General features: G+C 41.3%; 1 protein-coding gene across 1 annotated transcript in view; it reads left to right on the forward strand.

The window, feature by feature from the left end:
* LOC123771588 (zinc finger protein 271-like) overlaps nt 1-23,090 on the forward strand; it is a 134,044-nt gene extending 110,954 nt beyond the window's left edge. Inside the window, exons 2-3 of the mRNA XM_069313627.1 lie at nt 18,850-18,948; nt 19,357-23,090. Coding sequence (XP_069169728.1) covers nt 21,372-22,487 — 1,116 coding nt within the window. The 5' untranslated portion in view covers nt 18,850-18,948; nt 19,357-21,371 and the 3' untranslated portion in view covers nt 22,488-23,090. The remainder of the gene's footprint in view (nt 1-18,849; nt 18,949-19,356) is intronic.
* The last annotated feature ends 2,202 nt before the right edge of the window (nt 23,091-25,292 follow it).

Raw genomic sequence — 25,292 nt, forward strand, 5'->3', positions numbered from 1 at the left:
ACGTCCCAGGGTCTCGTCGGGCCTGTCGTTTTGGGTTGGCGGTTGCAGCCAGTTGTCTCGACTTCGAGTTGTGGAGTGAGCAATGACCGCTGTAAGTCCCGGGTAAGTCCCTAAGTTTTTCCTCTGTGAGTAGTTAGCTTCAGGGAGCCGAAGGGGCTCCCCCCAGAAAACCAGGGTTGAATGTGACGAAACGCCATTTTCTGGGTGAGACCCGGAGGCTCCCCAGCATTTTTCATGTGTTTTGACATCCAGCCTCAAATCTTGACGGGTGGATAGCCGGCGTGAAGGGTCTGGGGCTCCCCCTTCCCCCTCCCGGGGAGGGGGGGAGCTGCGCAGATAGTGGTGCGGCGACATGTGACATTACGATCGTTTGCTTTTAGGGGAATTCTATCCATGTGTTCAGCTTTTGATAGCAATAATTTCACCAGAATAGGGGTTTGTTTTGGGATGCTTACCTTTCTGGGTGCCTGACCCGGTCGATGGCAGACATAGAATGCTTCCAACCACATGGGGGGTTTCTATGGGCCATTGTTTCCCATGCCTCTCTGAGGGGGCCAGGTTTTGGCTCATGGTCCCCGGTAGGTCCACAGAACTCCATAGACATGACTGATGCCAAAGTCTGACATTACCATATCAGCATAGTAAGCTCCGAGGAGCCTCCGGGTCTCGCCCAGAAAATGACGTTTCATTACATTCAACGCAGGTTTTTTATTATTTTTCCGTGATCAGGGAATTCAAATGAAACCTTTTATCAGACAAAATATTTTTTTTTTGTGCTCCTTTGGCTATTGAAGGCCATATAGCCCAGAGCAGTTTGACCCTCAAACCGCTAAGAGGCTTTTTGCCTTCAACACCCACAGCCGTAACAAAAAAAAAATCCAAAAAATTCTTTCGTCTTATAAAAGTGTTCATTTGTATTCCCTGATCACGGAAAAAGTAACAAAAAAATTGTAGGTGGTATATTTTGGCTGCAATAGGTCAGAGAAGTCTGGCAAAAAAGAGGCATTGACAGAGTAGGTGCCAGACAAGGTCTGCTGGGCCCTAGCTGTGAGGCGAGGGTTGCCACAAAGATATTATGTGACTCCCAACAGCAAAGCCTAAAGTCGGCAAAAGTTACCCATGGGCGCACAAAATCAGTAAAATGTGTATACTCGTTCCATTTTTCTCACCTTAATTCTCGTGCTACGTCGCTCGTTTTGGTATCATTGTGTTCGCAATTAAATTCCCTACAGATGTGTATGAATATAATGTACAAAAGCCTGGAGTGCCTCTCCACAGAAAAGCCTAAAGTTACCCATGAATGAGCACCAGTTTGTACACTGCAACCTAATGTGTATACTCGTTCAGTTTGATAACATCAATTTTCGTGTTACGTCTTTCATTTTGGTATCAAATTGTTCGCAATAAAAAGGCGCGCATTTTAAAACTAGTCCCATAATAATAGAGTAATAACTGTAATTTTAACACATATTTTAATTATGGAAGCTCATCATCGCAAAATTATTTATATCTTTCCAGTGTTCTGACATAAATTTTTGTGTTACATCTTTCATTTTGGTATCAAATTGTTCACAACGTAAAGGCGCACATTTTAAAACTAGTCCCAACATAATAGGACAATAAATAGAATTTTACCAAACATTTTAATATTTTGACCAAAAACCTATTTATAATCTTTCAAGTGTTCGGACATCAAGTTTCATATTATATCTTTCATTTTGGTATCAAATTGTGCGCATTCTAAAGGCGCTTATTTTGATTCTATCCCGAGGTCGATCGGATAAAAAATGACATTTATACAAATATTTTTGTATTGGACGCAAGTCAGGTCCAAAGTTTGGATTCAAGATAAAAAAATTGGACGAAAGTCAGATCCAAAGTTTGCGATACTGTTAAATATTCAACTAGAAACCTCAACTTACCTTGTTGTTGTTCGTCTTCTTGATTAATGCCACACATCTTGAAGTAAAGTATTCTTGACAATTTACATAACCTATACTAACACAACACTAGAATTAATACTTAAAATTACTGTACAGTTCATTAACCCTTAAACTGCGCATGGCGTATATATACGCCATAGGGTGCCAGGCTCGATTCAAATTGCCCGCGGCTACACGGGGTTCACAGTAGCTTCCTCAGGGCTCTTGTAAACAGATGCCATTTTTTTTAAAAATCGTGGGCAATATTCTCAGGTGTGAGAGAGACAGTACTGTTGGAGCAACCAAGGCTGGCGCACGCAGCATGAGCGAACAGCATTGCTGTTCAGCTTGTGACCACAGCATCGCCAAAAACTGTCAAAATAAGTATATAATTGTTATTATTTAGCGATGACAATATTACAGATGACCCATGACTGTGATATAAATAACAAGGGTTGTGATAATAGCAGGATTGTTGTAATAATTAGCGCTGTGGGAGGAGTGATGCTGTGAGTGATGAGACGGAGGGAGACAGCATCGTTTACTGACTGTGTGGCCACCTGTTGTTGTTTGCATTCACCATACCAGGTCAGTGGTTCTCTATGGTGAACACAAATGTAGATACTTATATATAATGTGTGTATTAGTGTAATAACAGCAAAAGGATTATGCTGGGAGGAGCCATATGGGTGACGGAGGTGACGTTGTCTGCACGATTTGTCTAGCTGTTTAGAGGGTGGCCACTATGCTCTTTGGGCGCACTACAAGCTTAGGTGTACAGTTACGGTGCATAAAACATGTAGATACTTATATATAATATGTGTATATAGGGTAATAACACTGCAAACAGTATTGTTGGGGGAGAAAGTTTAGTGCGTGTGACCTTGAAAGAGTGAGGGAGCCGCCAGCCGCCATCTGTGTATAGCGACGACTCTTAGTGCCTGAACTAACTATATCAGCTTAGCTGTACAGTTGTGGTGAACAAAATATATACATACTTATATATAACGTCTGTATATAGTGTAATAACACCACAAATGGTATTGTTGGGGAAGAAAGTTTAGTGCGTGTGTTGAGGGAGTGGCAGCGAGTGGCTGGCTGGTGTGTGGCGGTAACTCTTCGTTGCTTTTCGACTCTCAATACCAACTTAGTGGTTCGTTATGGTGACCAAAACATGCAGATACTTATATATAACCTGTGTATAGAGTGTAATAGCAGCAAAACTATTTGTTTATTGTTTTATAAACATAATAATTGAATCACTAATATGCACATCATACTTTTGAGTATAGCGATTATTCACCACTTTTATTATATAAATATATTACAATACACACTATTGAATAATATTACTGCAAAAAAACTAAGAAAAAATCAATCGGAGACATTGAAACAATTAGGTAATAATATCTTTGTGGCAACTCCCATCTGTCAGCGCGGGTGACGGTGACCAGGTCTGACGACCGCTCTGTCAACGCCCACTTTTTGCCAGACTTCCTCGGTCAATTGCGCCCAAAATATGTCACCTACGATTTTATTTTTATTTTTCCCGTGCTCAAGGGACACAAATTAACATGTTTAGAAGATGAAATTTTTTTTTTTTTTTCTTGTGCACAGGGGTGTAAATGTCCCCAGGACCCCTGAGCAGTGTAAGGGTTAAGCAAAGTTCGTTTTGACTGCCAGTGGCTGAAGCCTCACTGGTTGAAGGCACTTGGCTTACCTGTGACACCTCACTGGTTGAAGGCGCTTGGCTTGCCTGTGACGCTTCACTGGTTGAAGGCGCTTGGCTTGATTTTCTTACCAATCAATCAATCGATTAGAATCAAGTTTAGCTTGTCCTCTGTGTTCATTGGCCTGTTGTATGATCAGCTCTTTGGTTCGCCTCAGGTGCTGATACATGTTTCCAACTTCTGGATTAGCACAGTTGGATGAAAAATTAATTAATCCGTCAACATAAGTCATGAGTAAACTGTATTTCGTGGTCAGTGGTGTTGGTTCTTCACTGCCTTCTTCATCCTCCTCCTCTTCGTCGACCTCACCAGTAACAGACTGAAGAATCTCGTCTTCACTCATCACACCATATCCTGGGTCATTGGCATCTCTTTCAAGCCAATCAACCACATCCTGTCTTTCTAAGTTTTCGCCGGCATTTCTGAACATTCCATGGATTTCATCAGTAAATCCTTCAAAATTCATTTCTTCATCCTCCTCAATGCTGACCGTAGACATGAGGAGTTTTTTCCAGGAATTCTTCAAAGTCGATTCCTTTACTTCACTCCACACCTTGGCCCAGTTATAGATGGCTTCCTTGATTGTAGAGTTCTTCAAATTCTCAATGTTTTTTTTAGCCGTGTTATCCACACTGAGTTCCACATCTTCTGGAAGAGGAAAAAATCACTAAAACTTCGTTGAGCATCTTTTTGGTGTACAACCTCTTCATGGCACAGATATCTCCCTGATCCATAGGCTGGATGAGAGAGGTTGTATTAGGAGGAAGTGCCATACACATTATCTTGCCATCATGTGAGGTTCATGTGTCAATTCTGGGGTGGGCAGGCGCATTATCAAACAACAGCAAAGCCCGAACTTCGCTTGGCCTTACTTTGAGTTTCTTAACTTGATAGTCAAGAACTTCCCTGCAGAACACATCATGAAACCAGGAAAGAAAGATCTGTGTAAACCATGCATTGTTTGAGTTATAATATTTGACAGGCAGTCTGTCCAAGCAATGTTGCAAGGCTCTTGGTTTCTTTGATTTCCCAACAATTGCACACGTGATTCTGTCTGTGCCGTCGGCATTCGCACACATCGTGGCTGAGAGCCTGTCCTTGTTAACCTTACGGCCTGGCACACAACTTTCACTCCTCATAGCTAGAGTTTTTTCTGGTAAACTCCTCCAATACAGCCCAGTTTCATCAGCATTATAAATCTGATAAGAATATAAAGTATTTGACAAAATGTATGTTCTTAATTTATTTTTAAATGGTTCTACACTGCTTGTATCTGCACTAAATTTTTCACCGACAATTTTCCTCTTCACAGTATTGTGCCTCCTTTTGAACCTTGCAATCTACCCTTCACTAGCTTGGAAATCCTTTAATCCAAGGCTTGCTGCAAATCTGCTTGCAACATTTTATTTTCTGGGCCACGAATTGTCACACCAGCTGTGCTGTGCTGAGCAAACCATTTATACACAGCCTCATCCAACTGTACATGCTTCGAAGTTTTCAAAGTTTTTCTTCCACACCCTCTACTAGTGCTTGCACCTTCACTCTCATTGGTTGAAATGTAATTCAGATATTTCTCTTTTTGTTTCCTTATATCAGAAACAGTACTAGTCCCTATGTTAATTCCTTGGCAACACTGGAAGTCGACTGTCCATATTCACAAAGTGGTAAAACACGTAATTTGTCTTTAATTGGTAAAACAGCCTTCTTCCTCTTAACACCTCCAGAATGATTGATGCTACTACCAGACATAGTCTTGGCCAAAAGTGTTAAAAGTTACTATGAAAATATAAAAGTTATTTAAAAAAATATTTCACTAATGGCGCAGCACTGTGGTATAACACAAGGGACGGGAGCACATGGCTTGACCAGGCCTAGACGGGTCCACTTGGGGCAGGGAATCACGTTACGTAGATCACCAGGAGGAAAAACTCTCAATATTTTTTAAGGAAACTTCAGTCTGTGCAAATTGTTTTTAGGAAACTGGTACAATATATTTGTTATTACATAATTACTAGTGTTTCTTTTATTTTTGGCTATAATGAAATGCTCTAAAATTAATGGTAATTCCTGTACTGTAGTGTATAGGCCCCTCCACATCCCCCTTATCCCCCCTGCGGTCCCTCCCAACGCTCCCCTCTCTCTCGACACCACCCACCCACCCCACCTCCCTCCTACACCATGTGCCTCGAGCCACAGCCATACGGGCTTAATATGGTACAGCCCACTGCCTGGCTTTCGTTTCCGAACAATTCACCACTTGTCCGGCTGACTGTGTGGAGAGTGTAACATCGGCAGCAAGTTAACCCGGCTCAGATTTTTATCCGGCCACGATTTTAGCTGGATAAGGCCATTTTTCGGATGAAAGGATTCCGGATAATCGCATGTCTACAGTATTAGTGATTCAATTATTATGTTCATAAAACAATAAACAAATAGTTTTGCTGTTATTACACTATATACACACACATATATATATATATATATATATATATATATATATATATATATATATATATATATATATATATATATATATATATATATATATATATATATACGTATCTGGATGTTTTGTTCACCATAACGAACCACTAAGTTGGTATTGTGAGTCAAAAAGCAATGAAGAGTGGCCTTCACTCACCAGCCAATCAGCCACTCGCCACCACTCCCTCACTCACCTCCTCACTCGCCAACATACTCCTCCAACCATACTACTTTTGCTTTTATTTACTATACACAGACGTTAAATATAAGTATCTACATGTTTTGTTCACCATAACTGTACATCTAAGCTTGTATGGTGAGTTCAAGCAATAAGAGACGTAGCTACACACACAGTCAGCTGGTGGCTGCTGCCGTCACTGGTTCAAGCCCAGACACACTAATATTTCTCCTCCAACAATACTGTTTGTGGTGTTATTACACTTTATACACACATTATATATAAGTATCTACATGTTTTATTCACCTTACCTGTACAAATAAGCTGGTATGGTGCCCAAAGACCATAGTGGCCACCAGTAAACAACATGACAAGTCGTGCAGACAACGCACCTCTCTCACCAAAATGGCGGCTCCCAACATACTCCTGTTGCTGTTATTTCACTCTATACACACACGTTATATATAAGTATCTACATTTGTGTTCACCATAGCGAATCACTAACATGGTATGGTAAATCCAGTCAATAAAAGGTGGCCACATACAGTCAGAAGACAATGCCACCACCCTCCCTCCCTCAGCATTACTCCTCCCACCATGGAGCACAGCGCTAAATATCACCACAATCCTGCTTTTATCAGAATCCTGGTCAGTTTTATCACAGTCTGGGGTCTTCTGTAATACTATCATTGTTTAATAATAGCATGTACATACAGTGGCACCTCGATTAACGAGCGGCTCTCTCTATGAGCATTTCGAGTAACGAGCGAGCCACTCGTAGCAAATTTGTCTCTATTGACGAGCTTCACCTCTATTAACGGGCAAAACCACATGGTGCTTCCAAGCGTCTCACGGGTTCTCGCAAATTCTCAGACGCCAGTGTTGTTATTGTATCGCACACGACAAGCATCCCTCTGCATTTATTTGTGTTTTTTTTTTTTTTTTTTTTTTTTTTTTGTAGTTTTGTGACTACAATTTGTAACACACGATGTCGCCAAAGAAGCTGCTTGCTAAAGATAGTGTTGTCAGGAGGAAGAAAGACAATTACTGTGGATTTGAAGAAGAAAATTATGGCAAAGCATGATCATGGTGTCGTTGTGACTGATCTCACCAGGGAGTATGGCAGGTCCTCATCAACAATTTGCATCATTAGTAAGGGGAGGAGGAGGAGGTAAGGGAGGATGCTGTCTCTTCCAGTGAGATCAGGGAAGTGTTGGGAATGTTTGAAAAGGTGACCGCATTCTTGGAAAAGCTGCCCTGATAAAGCAGTGATAACCCGATGTATGAACATGTTTAATGACAATTTGCTGTCTAGTTTTAGGAATATCCTAAAACAAAGACAAAAGCAATTGTCAATAGATATGTTCTTTGCAAAAGTAGAAAAAAGAAGAGCCAGTAATAGTGAACCACAACTCGGTCCCAGTGGGGTGAAATTTCCAAGAAGAGAGAGCCTGCCTGACTCAGAGGTGGATTCTCCTTCCACACCATAACCCCTCTTTTCCTTCCCACCTCCCCATTGTCTCCCTCAAGCCAGCAACGACTCTTCATAAGGTAAAGTAAACATGAAAATAGTACAACAAAACATTTATAATTACATGTGCAGTATTATATTTACATTATAAAATGTCATACAAGTATGGATGTTTTTGGGAGTGGAACAGATTAAATTTATTTCCTTTATTTTAAATGAGGAGATTTGTTTCTTAACCCTTAACATGCTCGGGGTTTAATATCCTGTCATCCCCACAGGCGCATGTCATTTTGAAAAAAAAAAAATTATTTTTTCTTCCTAACCTGTTAATTTGTGTTCACTGATCACGGGAAAAATAATAAAAAAATCGTAAGTGGCATATATTGCCTGCTATAGGGCGGGGAAGTCTGGCAAATTATAGGCGCTGACTCAGCATGCGTCCCAGGCGGTCTGTTGCTCGCAAGCTGTCAGGCCAGAGTTGCCACAAAGAGATAATTACCGAATTATTTCAATGTCTCTGATTGATTTTTCATACTTTTTTTGCTGTAATATTATTCAATAGTGTGTAGTTTGATATATTTAGATAATAAAATGAGTGAATCATTGCTGTACTCAAAAATATGGTGTGCATATTGTTGATTCAATTATGTTCATCAATCAGTGAACAAATACTTTGTCGGTTATTACATTATAAGCACAGGTTATATATAAGTATCTGCATGTTTTGTTCACTATAACGAACCACTAAGTAGCTATTATGAGTCAAAAAGTAACGAGTAGTGACCGCCGTTTACCAGCCAGCCACTCCCGCCCTCCCTCCAGTCATCTGACTCGCCCACATTCTCCTCCCACAATAATGTTTTTGCTATAATTCACTATATACAGACGTTATATATAAGTATCTACATGTTTTGTTCACCATAACTGTACATCTAAGCTTGTATGATGAGTAAAGGCGCAAAGATGTAGCTACTCACACAGTCAGCTGATCGGCGGCCGCCCTCAAGGCCAGACGCACTAATATTTCTCCTCCAACAATACTGTGTGGTGTTATTACGCTGTATACACACATTATATATAAATATCTACCTGTTTTATTCACCATACTTGTACAAATAAACTGGTATGGCGCCCAAAGACCATCGTGGTAACCAGTAAACAACACCATCGTCTACACGGTGTTGTATACTGCCCTCACCAAAATGGCGGCTCCCAACCTTCTCTTGCTGTTTATACCCTCTATACACACGTTATATATAAGTATCTACATTTGTGTTCACCATAGCGAACCACTAAGCTGGTATGCTGAGTGCAGTCAATAAAAGGTGGCCACACACAGTCAAAAGACATCGCCACCACCCTCCCTCCCACAGCATTACTCCTCCCTCCATGGCGCACAGCGCTAAATATCACCACAATCCTGCTATTATCAGAACCCTGGTCAGTTTTATCACAGTCAGGGGTCTTCTGTAATAATATCATCGCTACATAATAGCATGAACAAGTATAATTTGGCATTTTTAGGCGATGCTGTGGTCACAAGCTGAACAGCAGTTCTGTTAGCTCATGCTGCGTGCGTCAGGCTTGGTTGCTCACTCAATACTGAGGCCAATAACACCCAGGAGTTTGGCCCACGATTTTTTTTTAAAAATGGCGTCTGTTTACAAGAGCCCTGATGAAGGTGTGGTGAACCCCGTGTATCCGCGGGCCGTTTAAATCTTGCGTAGTACTCCAACACATCATATGACGTGATGCGCAGTTGACTGGAACAACGTCCAGCACATCATATGACGTGATGCGCACTTTAAGGGTTAAGACAAGTTTTCCCCATAACGAGCTCGATGCCAGAATGGATTAAACTCGTTAATCGAGGTGCCACTGTATATATTTTGACATTTTTAGGCGATACTATGGTCACAAGCTGAACAGCGGTGCTGTGAGCTCATACTGAGTGTGGCAGCCTTCGAGGCTCACTCAGTACTGAGGCTCTCACACCCAGGAATATAGGCCACGATTTTTTTTTTTTTTTTAGGTGGCATCTGTCAACTATCGGTCGTGGCTGCACTATAGCTGCCCCTATCCCACATGGGGCATTTAAATTAAAACGCTAGACACTAAAACAGCTTTTAATGTATTGCACAGTATCGGTAATGTTACTCAAATCATCTATGTATTGCGTGGTCTAAGGGTTAACCACTGAATTGTGCAACACGCCTGCAAGCACTTGACGGGGGTGTGCAACGCGCCACCCGGATCTTATATTTTTAGCATACCATTCAAAACTGGCTCGCACTGATGCAAGTGCAAAATGGATGCCTGGGGGCCCCAGTGATCGTCCACCATTTCGAAAAAAAAATCCTAGCATGCCCCTGGGCCATGGGGAGCTGCAGTTTCAAAGAAGTAACCATGTCTAATGCATCGTCTACGACCTCCCGCTCCACGGTCAGCCGCGCTCATGGAAAACGACTCTCCGAGGAGGAAATACACGGCATTTTGTACGATGATGGTGCTATGGATGATGACTTACTTTATGATCCAGGGAAAGACCTTACACAGAGGTCTGATATGAGTGAGGGAGAGACTGAGGTGGATGATGTCGCGAGTGTGTACAGTACACGCGCCTCTCCCGGCCTGCCTCACCACCCTGGGTTAACACCGTTAGTCCCCCACCACCACATGTGTCCTCTGATGCAAGTTTATCAAGCGATAGTACTTGCAATGAATCATTCTCAGGCTTCAGTGACATTGGCTCCAATACAAGTAGTGTTGACGACCCGAGTACGAGCAGCGAGGGTGTTACTAGGCGGGGTTTTGGTGCCCCAGCAACACACTGTGGCAACACAGTCAGAGGACAATGACGACAGTGTTCCCCTCTACATCAGGTGTTCATGGTAGGCCTATGATACGCAGAACAGCCTCATATCCTTCCATACCTACATGCAGCTCTAGCACAAGACTATGGAACCGTGTTTTTGGTGCTCGTGGTGGTGTTGGCACCAAAACCAAACCCCCGGGTGTACTTGTGTTGGAGGATTGTGCCAGATTTGTTCCACAAATACCAACTTTTGATGGTACTGATGTTGATGTGACACCATTATTCCCATATACAGGCATACCTGCGTTTACGAGTTTAATCCGTTCCTGGAGACGCCTCGTATTCCGAAAACTCGCATTCCGAAGCTAATTTCCCCAAAAGAAATAAAGGGAAATGAATTAATCCGTTCCTGACTACCCCAAAAACCCCACATCAAACTAAATTTTTATACCTAATTCATCTAAATAAACCTACAAAACTATGTTCAAGTTATTACTTACCTTGCTGTTGAATGCTGTAGGCGTATGGAAGATGGTGAGGAGGGGGGGGGGAAAAGGAGAGGAGTTACTGTTTGGAAGGGGAGTCCCCTTCCATTATCACATCAGGCAGTGAGGACTTCACTGGTATGCACACTCTGGCACATTTTGCCTGCATACCACTAGGACTTGCTTGTTTTACTAAGAATTTGTCTAATGACACTTGTTTTTCCCTACATTTTAACACTTGTCTGTAGTAAGACATCACATTATCATTTAAAAGGTCAATGCAACGGCCTGCTACAGCTTTATCTGGGTGAGTTTTTTCAACAAAACTTTGCAGTTCTTCCCATACTTCACACATTTTCTTAATCAAGAAGGGACATCCTCTACTGCCTCTACTCACAGCTATTTTCTTTGGTTGAACCTTACCAATGGCTTTCTTGAGACCCATGGCAAGATATATAATGACAACTTTTATGCTCAAATGGCCAAAAAAACGATAAAAAACTGTAAATCCTTGTGAAGAATTCAGGTGGGATAGTCACTGGACACGAGACACTGGTAAACTGAGGCGCGATCGCCATGCCACCACGCGCCAGTCGGCCTGTACACGTATCAACAAACTCGCGTCCCGAGGTAACCCTCGCCTTCCGAGACATATTTTTGGAGTAAATCCTGCTCGTCTTCCGAAAAACTCGCATACAGGGACATGATCGAGCCACAGAGATATTACAGGAAAGAGATGGTTGGGTTGACTGCATCTATCTGGACCTAAAAAAGGCTTTCGACAGAGTTCCACATAAGAGGTTGTTCTGGAAACTGGAAAATATTGGAGGGGTGACAGGTAAGCTTCTATCATGGATGAAAAATTTTCTGACTGATAGAAAAATGAGGGCAGTAATCAGAGGCAATGTATCGGAATGGAGAAATGTCACAAGTGGAGTACCACAGGGTTCAGTTCTTGCACCAGTGATGTTTATTGTGTACATAAATGATCTACCAGTTGGTATACAGAATTATATGAACATGTTTGCTGATGATGCTAAGATAATAGGAAGGATAAGAAATTTAGATGACTGTCATGCCCTTCAAGAAGACCTGGACAAAATAAGTATATGGAGCACCACTTGGCAAATGGAATTTAATGTTAATAAATGTCATGTTATGGAATGTGGAATAGGAGAACATAGACCCCACACAACCTATATATTATGTGAGAAATCTTTAAAGAATTCTGATAAAGAAAGAGATCTAGGAGTGGTTCTAGATAGAAAACTATCACCTGAGGACCACATAAAGAATATTGTGCAAGGAGCCTATGCTATGCTTTCTAACTTCAGAATTGCATTTAAATACATGGATGGCGATATACTAAAGAAATTGTTCATGACTTTTGTTAGGCCAAAGCTAGAATATGCAGCTGTTGTGTGGTGCCCATATCTTAAGAAGCACATCAACAAACTGGAAAAGGTGCAAAGACATGCTACTAAGTGGCTCCCAGAACTGAAGGGCAAGAGCTACGAGGAGAGGTTAGAAGCATTAAATATGCGAAAACTAGAAGACAGAAGAAAAAGAGGTGATATGATCACTACATACAAAATAGTAACAGGAATTGATAAAATCGACAGGGAAGACTTCCTGAGACCTGGAATTTCAAGAACAAGAGGTCATAGATTTAAACTAGCTAAACACAGATGCCGAAGAAATATAAGAAAATTCACCTTCGCAAATAGAGTGGTAGACGGTTGGAACAAGTTAAGTGAGAAGGTGGTGGAGGCCAAGACCGTCAGTAGTTTCAAAGCGTTATATGACAAAGAGTGCTGGGAAGACGGGACACCACGAGCGTAGCTCTCATCCTGTAACTACACTTAGGTAATTACACTTAGGTAATTACTCGCATTCCGAGGTACCACTGTATATATATATATATATATATATATATATATATATATATATATATATATATATATATATATATATATATATAATATCAGACAAAACCGAAACCGCGCACATCATTTATATATGCTTTCGTGTCTAGCGCTATAATTTAAATGCCCCGTCTGGGATAGGGGCAGCTATAGTACAGCCACGACCAATAGTTGCCAGATGCCACCTAGAAAAAAAATCAAGGCCAATATTCTTGGGTGTTAGAGCGCCAGTATTGAGCAAGCCACCAAGGCTGGCGCACGCAGCATGAGTTCACAGCACCGCTGTTCAGCTTTTGACCACAGCATCGCCTACAAATCCCATAATATACTGTAACCCTGCGATTATTCGGGATTCAAACATCCGGAAAACGCCCTTATACGGCCAAAATCGTGATCGGATAAAGTTATCACAATATCCGGCCAAAATGGCCACAGGAACCGGATAAAAGCTGGTTTGGCTGGATGAAAATACGGCCATACCGTATTAATCCCATCTGTGGCTCTAGACGCACTGTGGAGGAGGGGGTGGGGTGGGTGGGTGGTGTTGGGAGGGACCACCTGGGTACAGGAAATACCATTAATATTAGAACAATTAATCATAGCCAAAAACAAACGAAATAAGTGCTAGTAATTATGTAATAACAAATAAATAAGTTTCCTTAAAGCATTGTGCACAGGCTGAAGTTTCCTTAAAAAATATTGTGAATTTTTTTCCTCCTGGCGGCCTACGTAACGTGCTATAGCTGCCCCACCCCAAGTGGACCCGTCCAACACTGGTCAACCCATGTGCGTCCGTCCCTCGTGTTATACACAGTGCTGCACCATTAGTGAAATATTTTTTTTAATAACTTTTTTATTTTCATAGTAACTTTGAACATTTTTGGCCAAGACTATGTCTGGTAGCAGCATCAATCTTTCTGGAGGTGTTAAGAGGAAGAAGATTGTCCTAGCAATTAAAGACAAGTTACGTGTTGTTCAACCAGTGAGGCGTAACAGGCAGCCAAGCGCCTTCAACAAGTGAGGCGCTACAGGCAAGCCAAGCGCCTTCAACAAGTGAGGCATTACAGGCAAGCCAAGCGCTTTCAACAAGTGAGGCACCACAGGCAAGCCAAGCGCCTTCAACAAGTGAGGCGCAAGCAAGCGCCTTTAACAAGTGAGGCGTCACAGGCAAGCCAAGTGCCTTCAACAAGTGAGGGCATGCAAGCGCCTTCAACAAGTGAGGCCTCACAGGCAACCCAAATGCCTTTAGCCAGTGAGGCTTCAGCAGCTGGCAGTCAAAACTAACTTAGCTTAATGAACTGTACAGTAATTTTAAGTGTTAATTTTAGTGTTTAGTATTTAATAATTGTATGTGGCAAGGCAATTCAAATTATGTTGTTTGTAGTATAAAAATAGTTGGAAATGGTCACTTTTGGACTCGTAGGTGAAAAAGTACCATTATCCGAAAAATGTGATAATCCGGCTGGGGGTCCTTCCCATATAGTCCGGATGATCGAGTGGAGACAGTACATGATACTGCTAATATTTAGCAATGATAGTATTATAGAAGACCCCTGACTGTGATAAAACTGACCAGGATTCTGATAATAGCAGGATTGTGGTGATATTTAGCGCTGTGCTCCATGGAGGGAGGAGTAAGGCTGTGGGAATGAGGGTTGTGGCGTCATCTTTTGACTGTGTGTGGCCACCTTTTATTGACTGCTCTCACCATACCAGCTTAGTGGTTCGCTATGCTGAACACAAATGTAGATATTTATATATAACGTGTGTATAGTGTGAGATAACAGCAAGAGGAGTAGGTTGGGAGCCCCCATTTTGGTGAGGGAGGTGCGTCGTCTGCACGACTTGTCATGATGTTTACTGGTGGCCACTGTGGTCTTTGGGCACCATACCAGCTTATTTGTACAGGTATGGTGAATAAAACAGGTAGATATATATATATAATGTGTGTATATAGCATAGTAACACCACAAACAATATTGTTGGAGGAGAAATATTAGTGCGTCTAACCTTGAGGGCGGCTATCATCAGTTGACTGTGTGAATGGCTACGTCTTTGTGCCTTTACTCACCATACAAGCTTAGATGTACAGTTATGGTGAACAAAACATGTAAATACGTATATATAACATCTGTGTATAGTGAATAAATGCAAAAACAGTATTGTGGTAGGAGAATGAGGGTGAGTGAGGTGTTGTTGAGGGAGGGAGTGGCTGGCTGGTGAGAGGCGGTCACTCCTCGTTGCTTTTTGACTCACAAGACCAACTTAGTAGTTTGTTATGGTGAACAAAACATGCAGATACTTATATATAACCTGTGTATATAGAGTAACAACAGCAAAACTATTTGTTTATTGTTTTATGAACATAATAATTGAATCATTAATATGCACACCATAATTTTGAGTACAGCGATGGTTCACACATTTTATTATATAAATATACCACAATTCACTGCATGGAATAATATTACTGCAAAAAAACTAAGAAAAAATCAGAGACATTGAAATATTTAGGTAATAATATATTTGTGGCAACTGCCGCCTGACAGCTCGAGCAGAGTAGACCTCGTCTGCCGAAGACTCTGTCAACGCCCACTTTTTTGCCACACTTCCCTACCCTATTGCGGCTAAAATATGCTGTTACGAATCTTACTAGGATTCTAACATTACTCTTGATGCTTATATTACTTTATTGTCTTGTTCTATAATTAGTATAGTATCCAGTTGGATGATATTAGATTATTGTATGTTATATATTGTAGCATGCTGTAGTGTGCCTGAGTTGCATTATATTGTATGAGACTTTTGTGCAAGTATTTTCATGTTGGTTTCTCCGTGTGGGGGGATGACCATATTTGGATGTGGCCAGTGTGGGAACTCGATGTCAAGCGAGTGTTTATAGTTTAATCTTGATTAACCCTTTAACTGCGCAACGCGCCTGCAGGCCCAGGCTTCGGCTGCGCAACGCGCCTCCGGGTGTTTTTATTTTTCACGTTCCATTCAAAACTCCCGCTGATACATGGGGTTCACATCAGCTTCCTCAGGGCTCTTGTAAACAGACGCTATCTTAAAAAAAAATCATGATCCACATTGCCGGGTGTCAGAGCCTCAGTAGTGAGTGAGCAATCAAGGCTGGCGCTCGCAGCATGAGTGCACAGCTCTGCTGTTCAGCGTGTGACTACAGCATCACCTAATAATGTCAATATATATATATATATATATATATATATATATATATATATATATACATATATATATATATATATATATATATATATATATACATATATAATATATATAACCTGTATTATTTAGCCATGATAGTATTATAGAAGAGCCTGAGTGGGATAATGACTGGGTACAATGTTCAAATATCAGTGATTCAATGCTGTTCACGATCACAGCGCTAGCCACAGCACCACAACATTATTTCGTCCATCTAGGAATCTTCAAACGACTTCTTAGGTTCCTTTTCAAAATAAACTTGTGGTCAATTATTCATTTACAGAAATTAGTGACCAGGATTGTGGTTATAATTAGCGTTGTGCGTAGTATTGTGGAAGGAGGAATTTTGGTGAGGAAGGGAGAGAATTGAGAATTGAGGTAGCCTCACACAGTGAGGCTACCTCAATTCGCAGCTACCAGGTGAGGTAGCTGCTATTGGCCCATACAAGGCAGCTGCTATTGGCCCATACGAGGCAGCTGCTATTGGTCCATGCGAGGCAGCTGCTATTGGCCCATGCGAGGCAGCTGATATTGGCCCATACGAGGCAGCTGATATTGGCCCATACGAGGCAGCTGATATTGGCCCATACAAGGCAGCTGATATTGGCCCATACGAGGCAGCTCCTATTGGGCCTGTGTGGGTGTGGCTGCTCACACTCGAGATGTTCTGAATGTGTTGATGGTAAATGTATATAGTGTGTGACAGTGTATAGTGTGTACATATGTTGTAAATATACATAAATTAGCATGATACATGGTAAATATGTGCAACATATGTGTACACAAGTGTCATTCACGTAACACAGTGTCCTTGGACAGTACGGATGTTTTACTGCCATAATATGGTGTACGTGTTCAGTATACACAGGATTAGTGCATAAAAACAAATAAAATGTATTTGGAACTGTGCGCAAAAAATGAACAAAAATATATTCGCGGCAACTCGCACGCCCCAGGCGCCCCACCGGCCCCGGGAGCTTACGGCACGGGCGCATGGGGAATGATGACATCACGTGCCACCTTACAGACCCCATAGCAGCCAAAGTAAGTACAATTTCGAAATTCCGTTGCTATACCCATATACAGGGTGGGTTTTTTGACACTTTCAGAACTAAAAAGAATTTTTTCCCGAGAATTTATTTCTTGCGCACTGGGGGGTGTCGTATTTATAGGCCGCGCAGTTAAACGGTTAATACTTATTATTGTTTGCCAGTAAATTATATTGAGCAATGTAACAGTATTTAATACTCTTAAGATTAATAATGATTTGAATATTAGTACTACATTTTGTTAGTAGAATTTCCACAATAGTTTATGTGGATGTTTAGTTGATGTGTGGTAGGACGCCTACCTGGCAAGCCAGGATTTGGGCAGAGGCGTGGCAGCTTTGGTTGAGAGGAGACATGTTATTTAAGTCCGTGGTTATGGTTATTTTAGCTAATACTCGGTTAATTCTCTGGTTAGATGATTGTGCATTTAGTCCATTAAGTCATTCATGTGTTGGTGATATTGCTCATTGCTCAATAAGGATTTGTATTTATATTATTGCATGCTAAAGAATATTTCTGGCTATTACCTGTACCATTTAATTGTTATGTTTGTCATCCTTAGCGTAGATATATTGTTTCCCCAAGGTATGCAGTGTTTTTTTCCTTTACCCCTAGACACCTGTTGGCAAGGCCGATTTAATATAATTAATCACTGCGGGGAAAGAACCGTACTAAGTCTCAAGGGTTGTAACATATGCCACCTACGATTTTTTTGTTTTTTCCGTGATCAGGGAACAAAAATGAACACTTCTATAAGACGAAAGAATTTTTTGGAATCTTTTTTTTTTTTGTTGCGCCTGTGGGTGTTAAATCCATTTGGACCCCTAGTGGTTTGAGGGTTAAAGGATTTAGTGTCCAGGATTCTGATAATAGCAGCATTATGGTGAGAATTAGTGATGTCCATAGTATGGTGGGAGAAGGAATCTTGGTGAAGGAGGAAGGGAGGTGTCTTCATCTGCTGAGACTAGTGTGGTGGCCACTGTTATTGTCTGGACTCATTATACCAGCTTAGTGGTTCGTTATGGTGACCACAAATGTTGATTTCTATATATAACGTGTGTGTGTATATAATGTAATAACAGCAAAAAGATTATGTTGGGAGGAGCCATTTTGGTGAGGGTGGTGGTGATATCTGCTGGCTGGTATTGTGACTTGTCATGCAGTGTATGGTGACCACTATGCTGTTTAGACATCATACCAGCTTAGTTGTACAGTTATGATGAACAAAACATGTAGATACTAATATATAACATGTGTATATAGTGTAAGCACAAAGACAAATCACAAACAGTAAGGTGGGAGGAGGAATGTTGGCGAGTGAGGTGTTGGTGTGGGAGGGAGGGAGGGAGGGAGGGAGGGAGGTGACATCAGCTGGCTAGTGGCCACTGTTATTGTTTGGACTCACCAAAATACGCCACCTATGATTCTTTTCACGTAAACAGGGAATACATTTTAACAATCTAAGAAGACAACAAAAATTTTATTTTTTTTCTTGCACACTGTAGTGTTATCAGCTATTATTAGCATCACTGCCCAAGAGTTAATATCTAAAAATATCTTTGCAGCTACTTCTGCCCCACAACAGGACCTTGGGCTACTGCCACAGGACGAATGCTGCATGAATGCTTGTGAATTGGAAGATTCTGGCCTACATCATTGCCAAAGTAAGTTGCACACTATTTTTTTCCCATGATCAGGGAACACAATTTAACAATATTAGAACAATTTTTTTTTTCCTTGAGAACCAGGAGAATGTCTGCTATAAACAGTGGTGAAATGCAGGGGTTAATATCTCTTGCACAAAAAAAAATCGATCACTTTAAATTTCTTGATACCTGGAATGAGACAATACTGATTTTCAATGTAGTTAATGATTATTGGTGTATATAGTCTATTGGCTGCCTTATTTTGCCTATATAGTATGTATTAGATTATGATAAAAGAAACTGCAATATTGCCGTACCTAACAAAAATTCATCCTTTTTGGGAATTTTTATTAAAATGTGAAGGATTCTGTATTTTGTATTTGTTTACTTTTAGACCTGGTGATCTCTCAAACTTTTCTTTTGCAGCTGCCAAGGTCAGAAGAAGAATTACTCATATAGTGCCACCATCCAGTGGTATTAGAGCTGAATTGTGAGAAATGCTGCATACATGATCATGTCAGCAGTGTCATGAAGTACATTACAGTGCCGCATATGCTTCATATATATATCATATCATTAGCAGTGCCATAATTTTCATTTCCGTGTCAGAAAACTACATATACAGTATAAGGATAAAACTTTGCTTGAGTTCATTTCCACATATTAATTATTACATGCACAGCCTCAGCATTCTGTGGATGGATGTTTACTTGACTCCTTCAAATATTGTCGTGCGTTGCCTTATCACCAAGTATTAACACGTTCATCTGATGCACTGTTCATGTATTATCAGCATCTCGTGCACTGTGTCACCATGGTAACATGCATCTGAAGCACTGTTCATGTATTATCAGCATCTCATGTACTGTGTCCCTACAGTAACAAGCATCTGAAGCATTGTTCATGTATTAAAAGCATCTCATGCACTGTGTCACAACGGTAACAAAGGAAATGTGTATTTAAATACAAATTTAGTGTATCATTGTCAATTCATTGTGTTGGGGTACAGGCAACCAGTGTATATATAATTCATAATATAATAATTCATTGGGACAGGAAGCCAGCGTTTATTCATACACTTTTTGTCTTTTATCTTTTTTATTTATTTTATAAAAAATTGTATATGCATACATGTATCTACAAAAAATTGTATATACTGTATAGTGTATACGGATTCAAGTAATTTAATGTTGAAGTTCATAGGGCTATCCAAGTAAAATAATATATGTAATAAGACATACCACAGTACTATAGTTATAATTATAATTAGCCATCCCTCAGTGCTGTAGGTATATTTATAATTAGCCATCCCACAGTGGATATATTTATAAGAAGACATCCCACAGTACTGTGGAAATATTTAATCAGACATCCCACAGTACTGTGAAAATATTTATAATCAGATATCCCACAGTGCTGTGGAGATATTTATAAGAAGACATCACACAGTGCTGTGGTTATATTTATAATCAGGCATCCCACAGTGCTGCAGTTATTTGTATAATAAGACAGACAGACAATATGTTGTATTATATTGCTGTATAATACAACATACTTTAGTGCTTTAAAAATATATCAATTTTTTCTTTAGAAGTGATTCAAAGGCATATGATACAATCTTGAAAAATTCAAATTAAAAATCTTGCCACAGGATTTGTTTTGACTTGTTTACAAAGTCATGCACAGGCACTAATTTTTATGTTGTTGGCTGCATGTTGAAGAGTGCATTTATATGTAACTCATTGGATATATTTTATATATATACATATTTTATTATATGAATTCAATGTTTTCATACTGTTCAGGAACCAGTAAGACCAGTGGTTTATATATTGTCGATTTTGCAGTAACTTTTACATCTTAATAAGATATTTATTTGCTTTATATTAATACCAAAGAGATTGGTTAATTTTCAGTAATTTGACCTTCAGTGCCATCTGTTGACAACAGAGGTAAGACTTCATAACCTGACTGCTCTATGCTGGCTGCAAGGTAGTAACTTGTATTAATTACATATCCCACAATCCAAATGTTTACCATCTCTAACAACATTTGCTTTAGTAAAATTAAAAAACTTGTGCAGATTAAAATTCCATATCACAAATATATGTTATTAAGACTGTTCTCAAATATTTATTAAGCAAACAATAATATATTCAGCAAAATATAAGAAAAATCTGTGTCTACTGGAATTTACAAATACAATGTAGGACATTTCATTAGAAAAAAAAATTGGGGAAGAGTTCAAATAAGTTTTCAGATTTATACTATCAAACAAAATTTGAAAAAAGAAAAACTTTATCAGCAAGGAATGTTCAAAAAACTATAGAAAAAATCTTAAAAAGGTATCGTGCAAAGGAAGCATTCAAAGATTTGAAGAGCACAAAACCAGTATTAAAAATTCATTATCCAAAAGCTACTTTTAGAATATCAAGACAAATATGAGTGCTCATTTAGAAGAGAAACCATATAACTGTTCAGTGTGTCTAAAAGACTTTTCAAATAAATCACATCTAGTAAAGCACATGAAGGTTCATTCAGGAGAAAAGCCATATCACTGTTCAGTATGTTTAAAAGACTTTTCAGACAAATCAAGCCTAGTAAGGCACATGAGGATTCATACAGGAGAGAAACCATATCACTGTTCAGTGTGTCTAAAAGACTTTTCAAATAAATCACATCTAGTAAAGCACATGAAGGTTCATTCAGGAGAAAAGCCATATCACTGTTCAGTATGTTTAAAAGACTTTTCAGACAAATCAAGCCTAGTAAGGCACATGAGGATTCATACAGGAGAGAAACCATATCACTGTTCAGTGTGTCTAAAAGACTTTTCAAATAAATCACATCTAGTAAAGCACATGAGGGTTCATACGGGAGAAAAGCCATATCACTGTTCAGTGTGTCTAAAAGACTTTTCAGACAAATCAAATCTAGTAAAACACATGAGGATTCATACAGGAGAGAAACCATATCACTGTTCAGTGTGTCTAAAAGACTTCATACATAAATCAGATCTACTAAAGCACATGAGGGTTCATTCAGGAGAAAAGCCATATCACTGTTCAGTTTGTCTAAAAGACTTTTCAAATAAATCATATCTAGTAAAGCACATGAAGGTTCATTCAGGAGAAAAGCCATATCACTGTTCAGTATGTCCAAAAGACTTCATACATAAATCAGATCTAGTAAAGCACATGAGGGTTCATTCAGGAGAAAAGCCATATCACTGTTCAGTATGTCTAAAAGACTTTTCACATAAATCAACTATAGTAAGGCACATGAGGGTGCATACAGGAGAGAAACCATATCACTGTTTAGTGTGTCTAAAAGACTTTTCAGACAAATCAAATCTATTACATCACATTAGGATGCATACAGGAGAGAAACCCCATCAGTGTTCAGTGTGTCTAAAAGACTTCATATATAAATCAGATCTAGTAAAGCACATGAGAATTCATACAGGAGAGAAACCATATCACTGTTCAGTGTGTCTAAAAGACTTTTCAAACGATTCATATCTAAAAAAGCACAAGAGGAGGATTCACACAACATAAGAACAATGTTAGTGTTCCATTTCTAAAAGATTTTTCATGTATGTTTAGTCTATTAAGACACATGAAACCTCATGTAGGATGACAATGACATTTTCTTGTAGGGACAATATGAATTTGGGACCCCATAACAGATCTATTATTGTTTTAAAGATTTTACATGAACTTTATCTAGTATCCCTACTCTCCCAGCTGCTAAACCACGGTGACTTGGCTTTACATGCCAAGGAAGACTAAATACTGATGTAATATACACATTTGCAAAAGCTTTTGACAAATGTCTCCTCCGTCGTGTTGCCTTGTCGTGGTAACCCCCTCACTGTCTGGCCCGTTGCCGCTGTGAGGGGGCTTGGTGGCCAGCTGCCGGAGTGTGATGCTCCATGGGTCAGTCCTCTGTCCTTTTGCAGCCTTATGCTCCTGCTGCTGCCTTTACCAATTTTGAGAGACCCCCTTTTCCTCGTGTTTCATTTTTCTCCCCCCTCTTCTCCTATCAAATTGTCATTTCCTGCCGACCTTTTGCCTGTTTTGATTATTCTTTCAACCTTCTTTTGTTTTGACGCCCAGGTGTTTGAGGAGGTATACTCTTGCACCCGTAGAACTGTTGTACCCAACGTCTCGAGCGAGGGGACTCTTTTATTGTCAATCCTCCTCTCGTCACTGAACCAGCTCTCGACGGACTCACAGTTCTTAAGGTTGCGTTTGTGGGGCGTATACTCATGACGCAGCCCTGGGGGGGGGGGCCGGCAAGATCGGCGATAGCTTCTTGTTGGGTGTCCTGCCTCATATTGTGGCTCCATGGTGGGTGTGGGGGCACATTCGTGAATGAAAGTTTTCCCTCGTTTTCATGGCTGATAATGTTTCCCTTGTACTTTCTCAAGCTCGTGGGGTGGGCAACCAAGCCCCCGAGTCGGACTGTGTTGGAAGACCAGGCCCTGTAGCCCCTGCTGCATTGGGCCCCGACGACCTGAAATACTTCCTTCAGCTCCCCTCCCTCCTCTGTGGTAGGGTCGAGTCCCCAGCCCCCAGTGGTGACCACCTCGTCCCCTGGCACAGCTACGTCTCTCATTGTGACTACTGCGCCTTTTACCCCCTCTCTCTCTCTCTGGGGGTTCTCACCGCCGTTCCTGCCAAGGCCGCACTCGCACGATCTCTTCCCGTAATACTACTTACAACGCCTTGTTTGGTCCCGCTACATGGCTAAATACTTTGATCTCCACCATCTGGATTGTACTCCTCCTGACGATTTCTCCCTCCATAAACACCTTGTTGATTCAGTAGATGCCTCTGTTACTTTTAACTCCACCAGTTACAGTACGGGTGTCGTCGCTGCTCCTTCTCAGGATGCAGCTACTCGCTTAGCCGCTTTGTCCTGCATTGGAGAGACCCCTGTTTGGGGTCTCCAAAAATGCTCGGTTAAATGCCAGTGTTGGCACTGTTCTCCTCCCACACCATGTTGCAACTGGTGTTTGGGACCTCAAAGATTGCCATAAGGATATTAAACATATCCTCGAAGCCCAAGGCCATTCTGTCCTCCAGGTGGACACATTTACTCGACCCCCTCGTGGTCGTCGCCGTCAGCCGCTTCGAGTTGTAAAAATCACCTTTGATAGTAGGACCCTTCCGCCCTCTATTATTCTTGCTGGTGCCAGATGCTCCATTCAGGAGTACATTCCCTCTCCTAGACTTTGCAATAAGTGTTGGAAGTTCGGGCATGGTGTCCTCAAATGCACCAGTACTGTGTATCTATGCCCCATATGTGGAAACGATAGTCACTCTAAGTCCGAGTGCACTTCTCCCCAGGCTTGCTGCCTCAATTGCGGTGAGGCCCACCCTACTTTCTCACACTCGTGAATACACTACAAACTCGAGGAAGCCGTCCTCAACTTGAAGCACCGTGATCATCTGTCTTTTCCTGAAGCGAGACGCCAAGTTTGTCGTCTCACCCCTTATGCGGGCGTATCCTACGCTCGCGTGTTGCGTTCTACCTCTCCTCGTCCTTCCCACCTTCCTCAGTCTCACAACCGTTTCCAGGCCTTAAACCCGACCACACCCACCACTTCCTCCCCTATTCCTTTGCCTCCTGTCCCAGATGGTCTCCTCCTTGGTTCTCCATCTGGGGTTTCCCCCCTTCCTACCCAGGCCACCATATCTCCTTTGTCTTCTTCCCCATCTCCCCCACTCTTTCTTCCCGACCCTCCCCCCAGTCTCTTGACCCTCCACACTGCCTGTCTGTCCAGGCTGATATCCATCATTCTCCCAGCAATCTTCGGGTTATTCGCTCCCGCTCCTCTTCTCCTGCTGAGACCATTGAGTCTGTCGCCCGGTACGTTGTTACTGGCACGCCTGTCTCTTCGAGTCAGAAACATAAGCCTGGCTCCTCTCCTTCTTCCTCTCCAGCAGGTAAGAAGGATTGACTGTCTTCCTCACTCCCTCCCTCTGACTCTTGTCACTACATCCCCTCCCATTTCAGTGGTCGAACCCCCTGTCCCAGATATGGAGATTTCTTTCGGCCCCGACTTCCTCTCGGTTGCTGCCCTTGCTGAGGCACACTCCCTGCCTTCTGCCCCCCCCCCCCCCTTCCTCCAGCTGTCCTTGCCTGTCCCTCTCCGTTGCCTCCTCCCCCTCCGGACCCCGTCAGTCCACCTCTGGTCTGTCCTCTTGCTCCCTTCCCTCTATCCTTCCTTACTAAGTTTACCCATGCCCCCTAACCCTGATTTTGCCATCCCTGCTCCTGATCCTGGCCCCTGATCCTGACCCCTGATCCTGAGATTCTTTAATAAACTGTGTTCTTCTATACCTTTATTTCTT

The sequence above is a fragment of the Procambarus clarkii genome, chromosome 76 (assembly GCF_040958095.1).
Source record: "Procambarus clarkii isolate CNS0578487 chromosome 76, FALCON_Pclarkii_2.0, whole genome shotgun sequence".
NCBI classification, from domain to species: domain Eukaryota; kingdom Metazoa; phylum Arthropoda; class Malacostraca; order Decapoda; family Cambaridae; genus Procambarus; species Procambarus clarkii.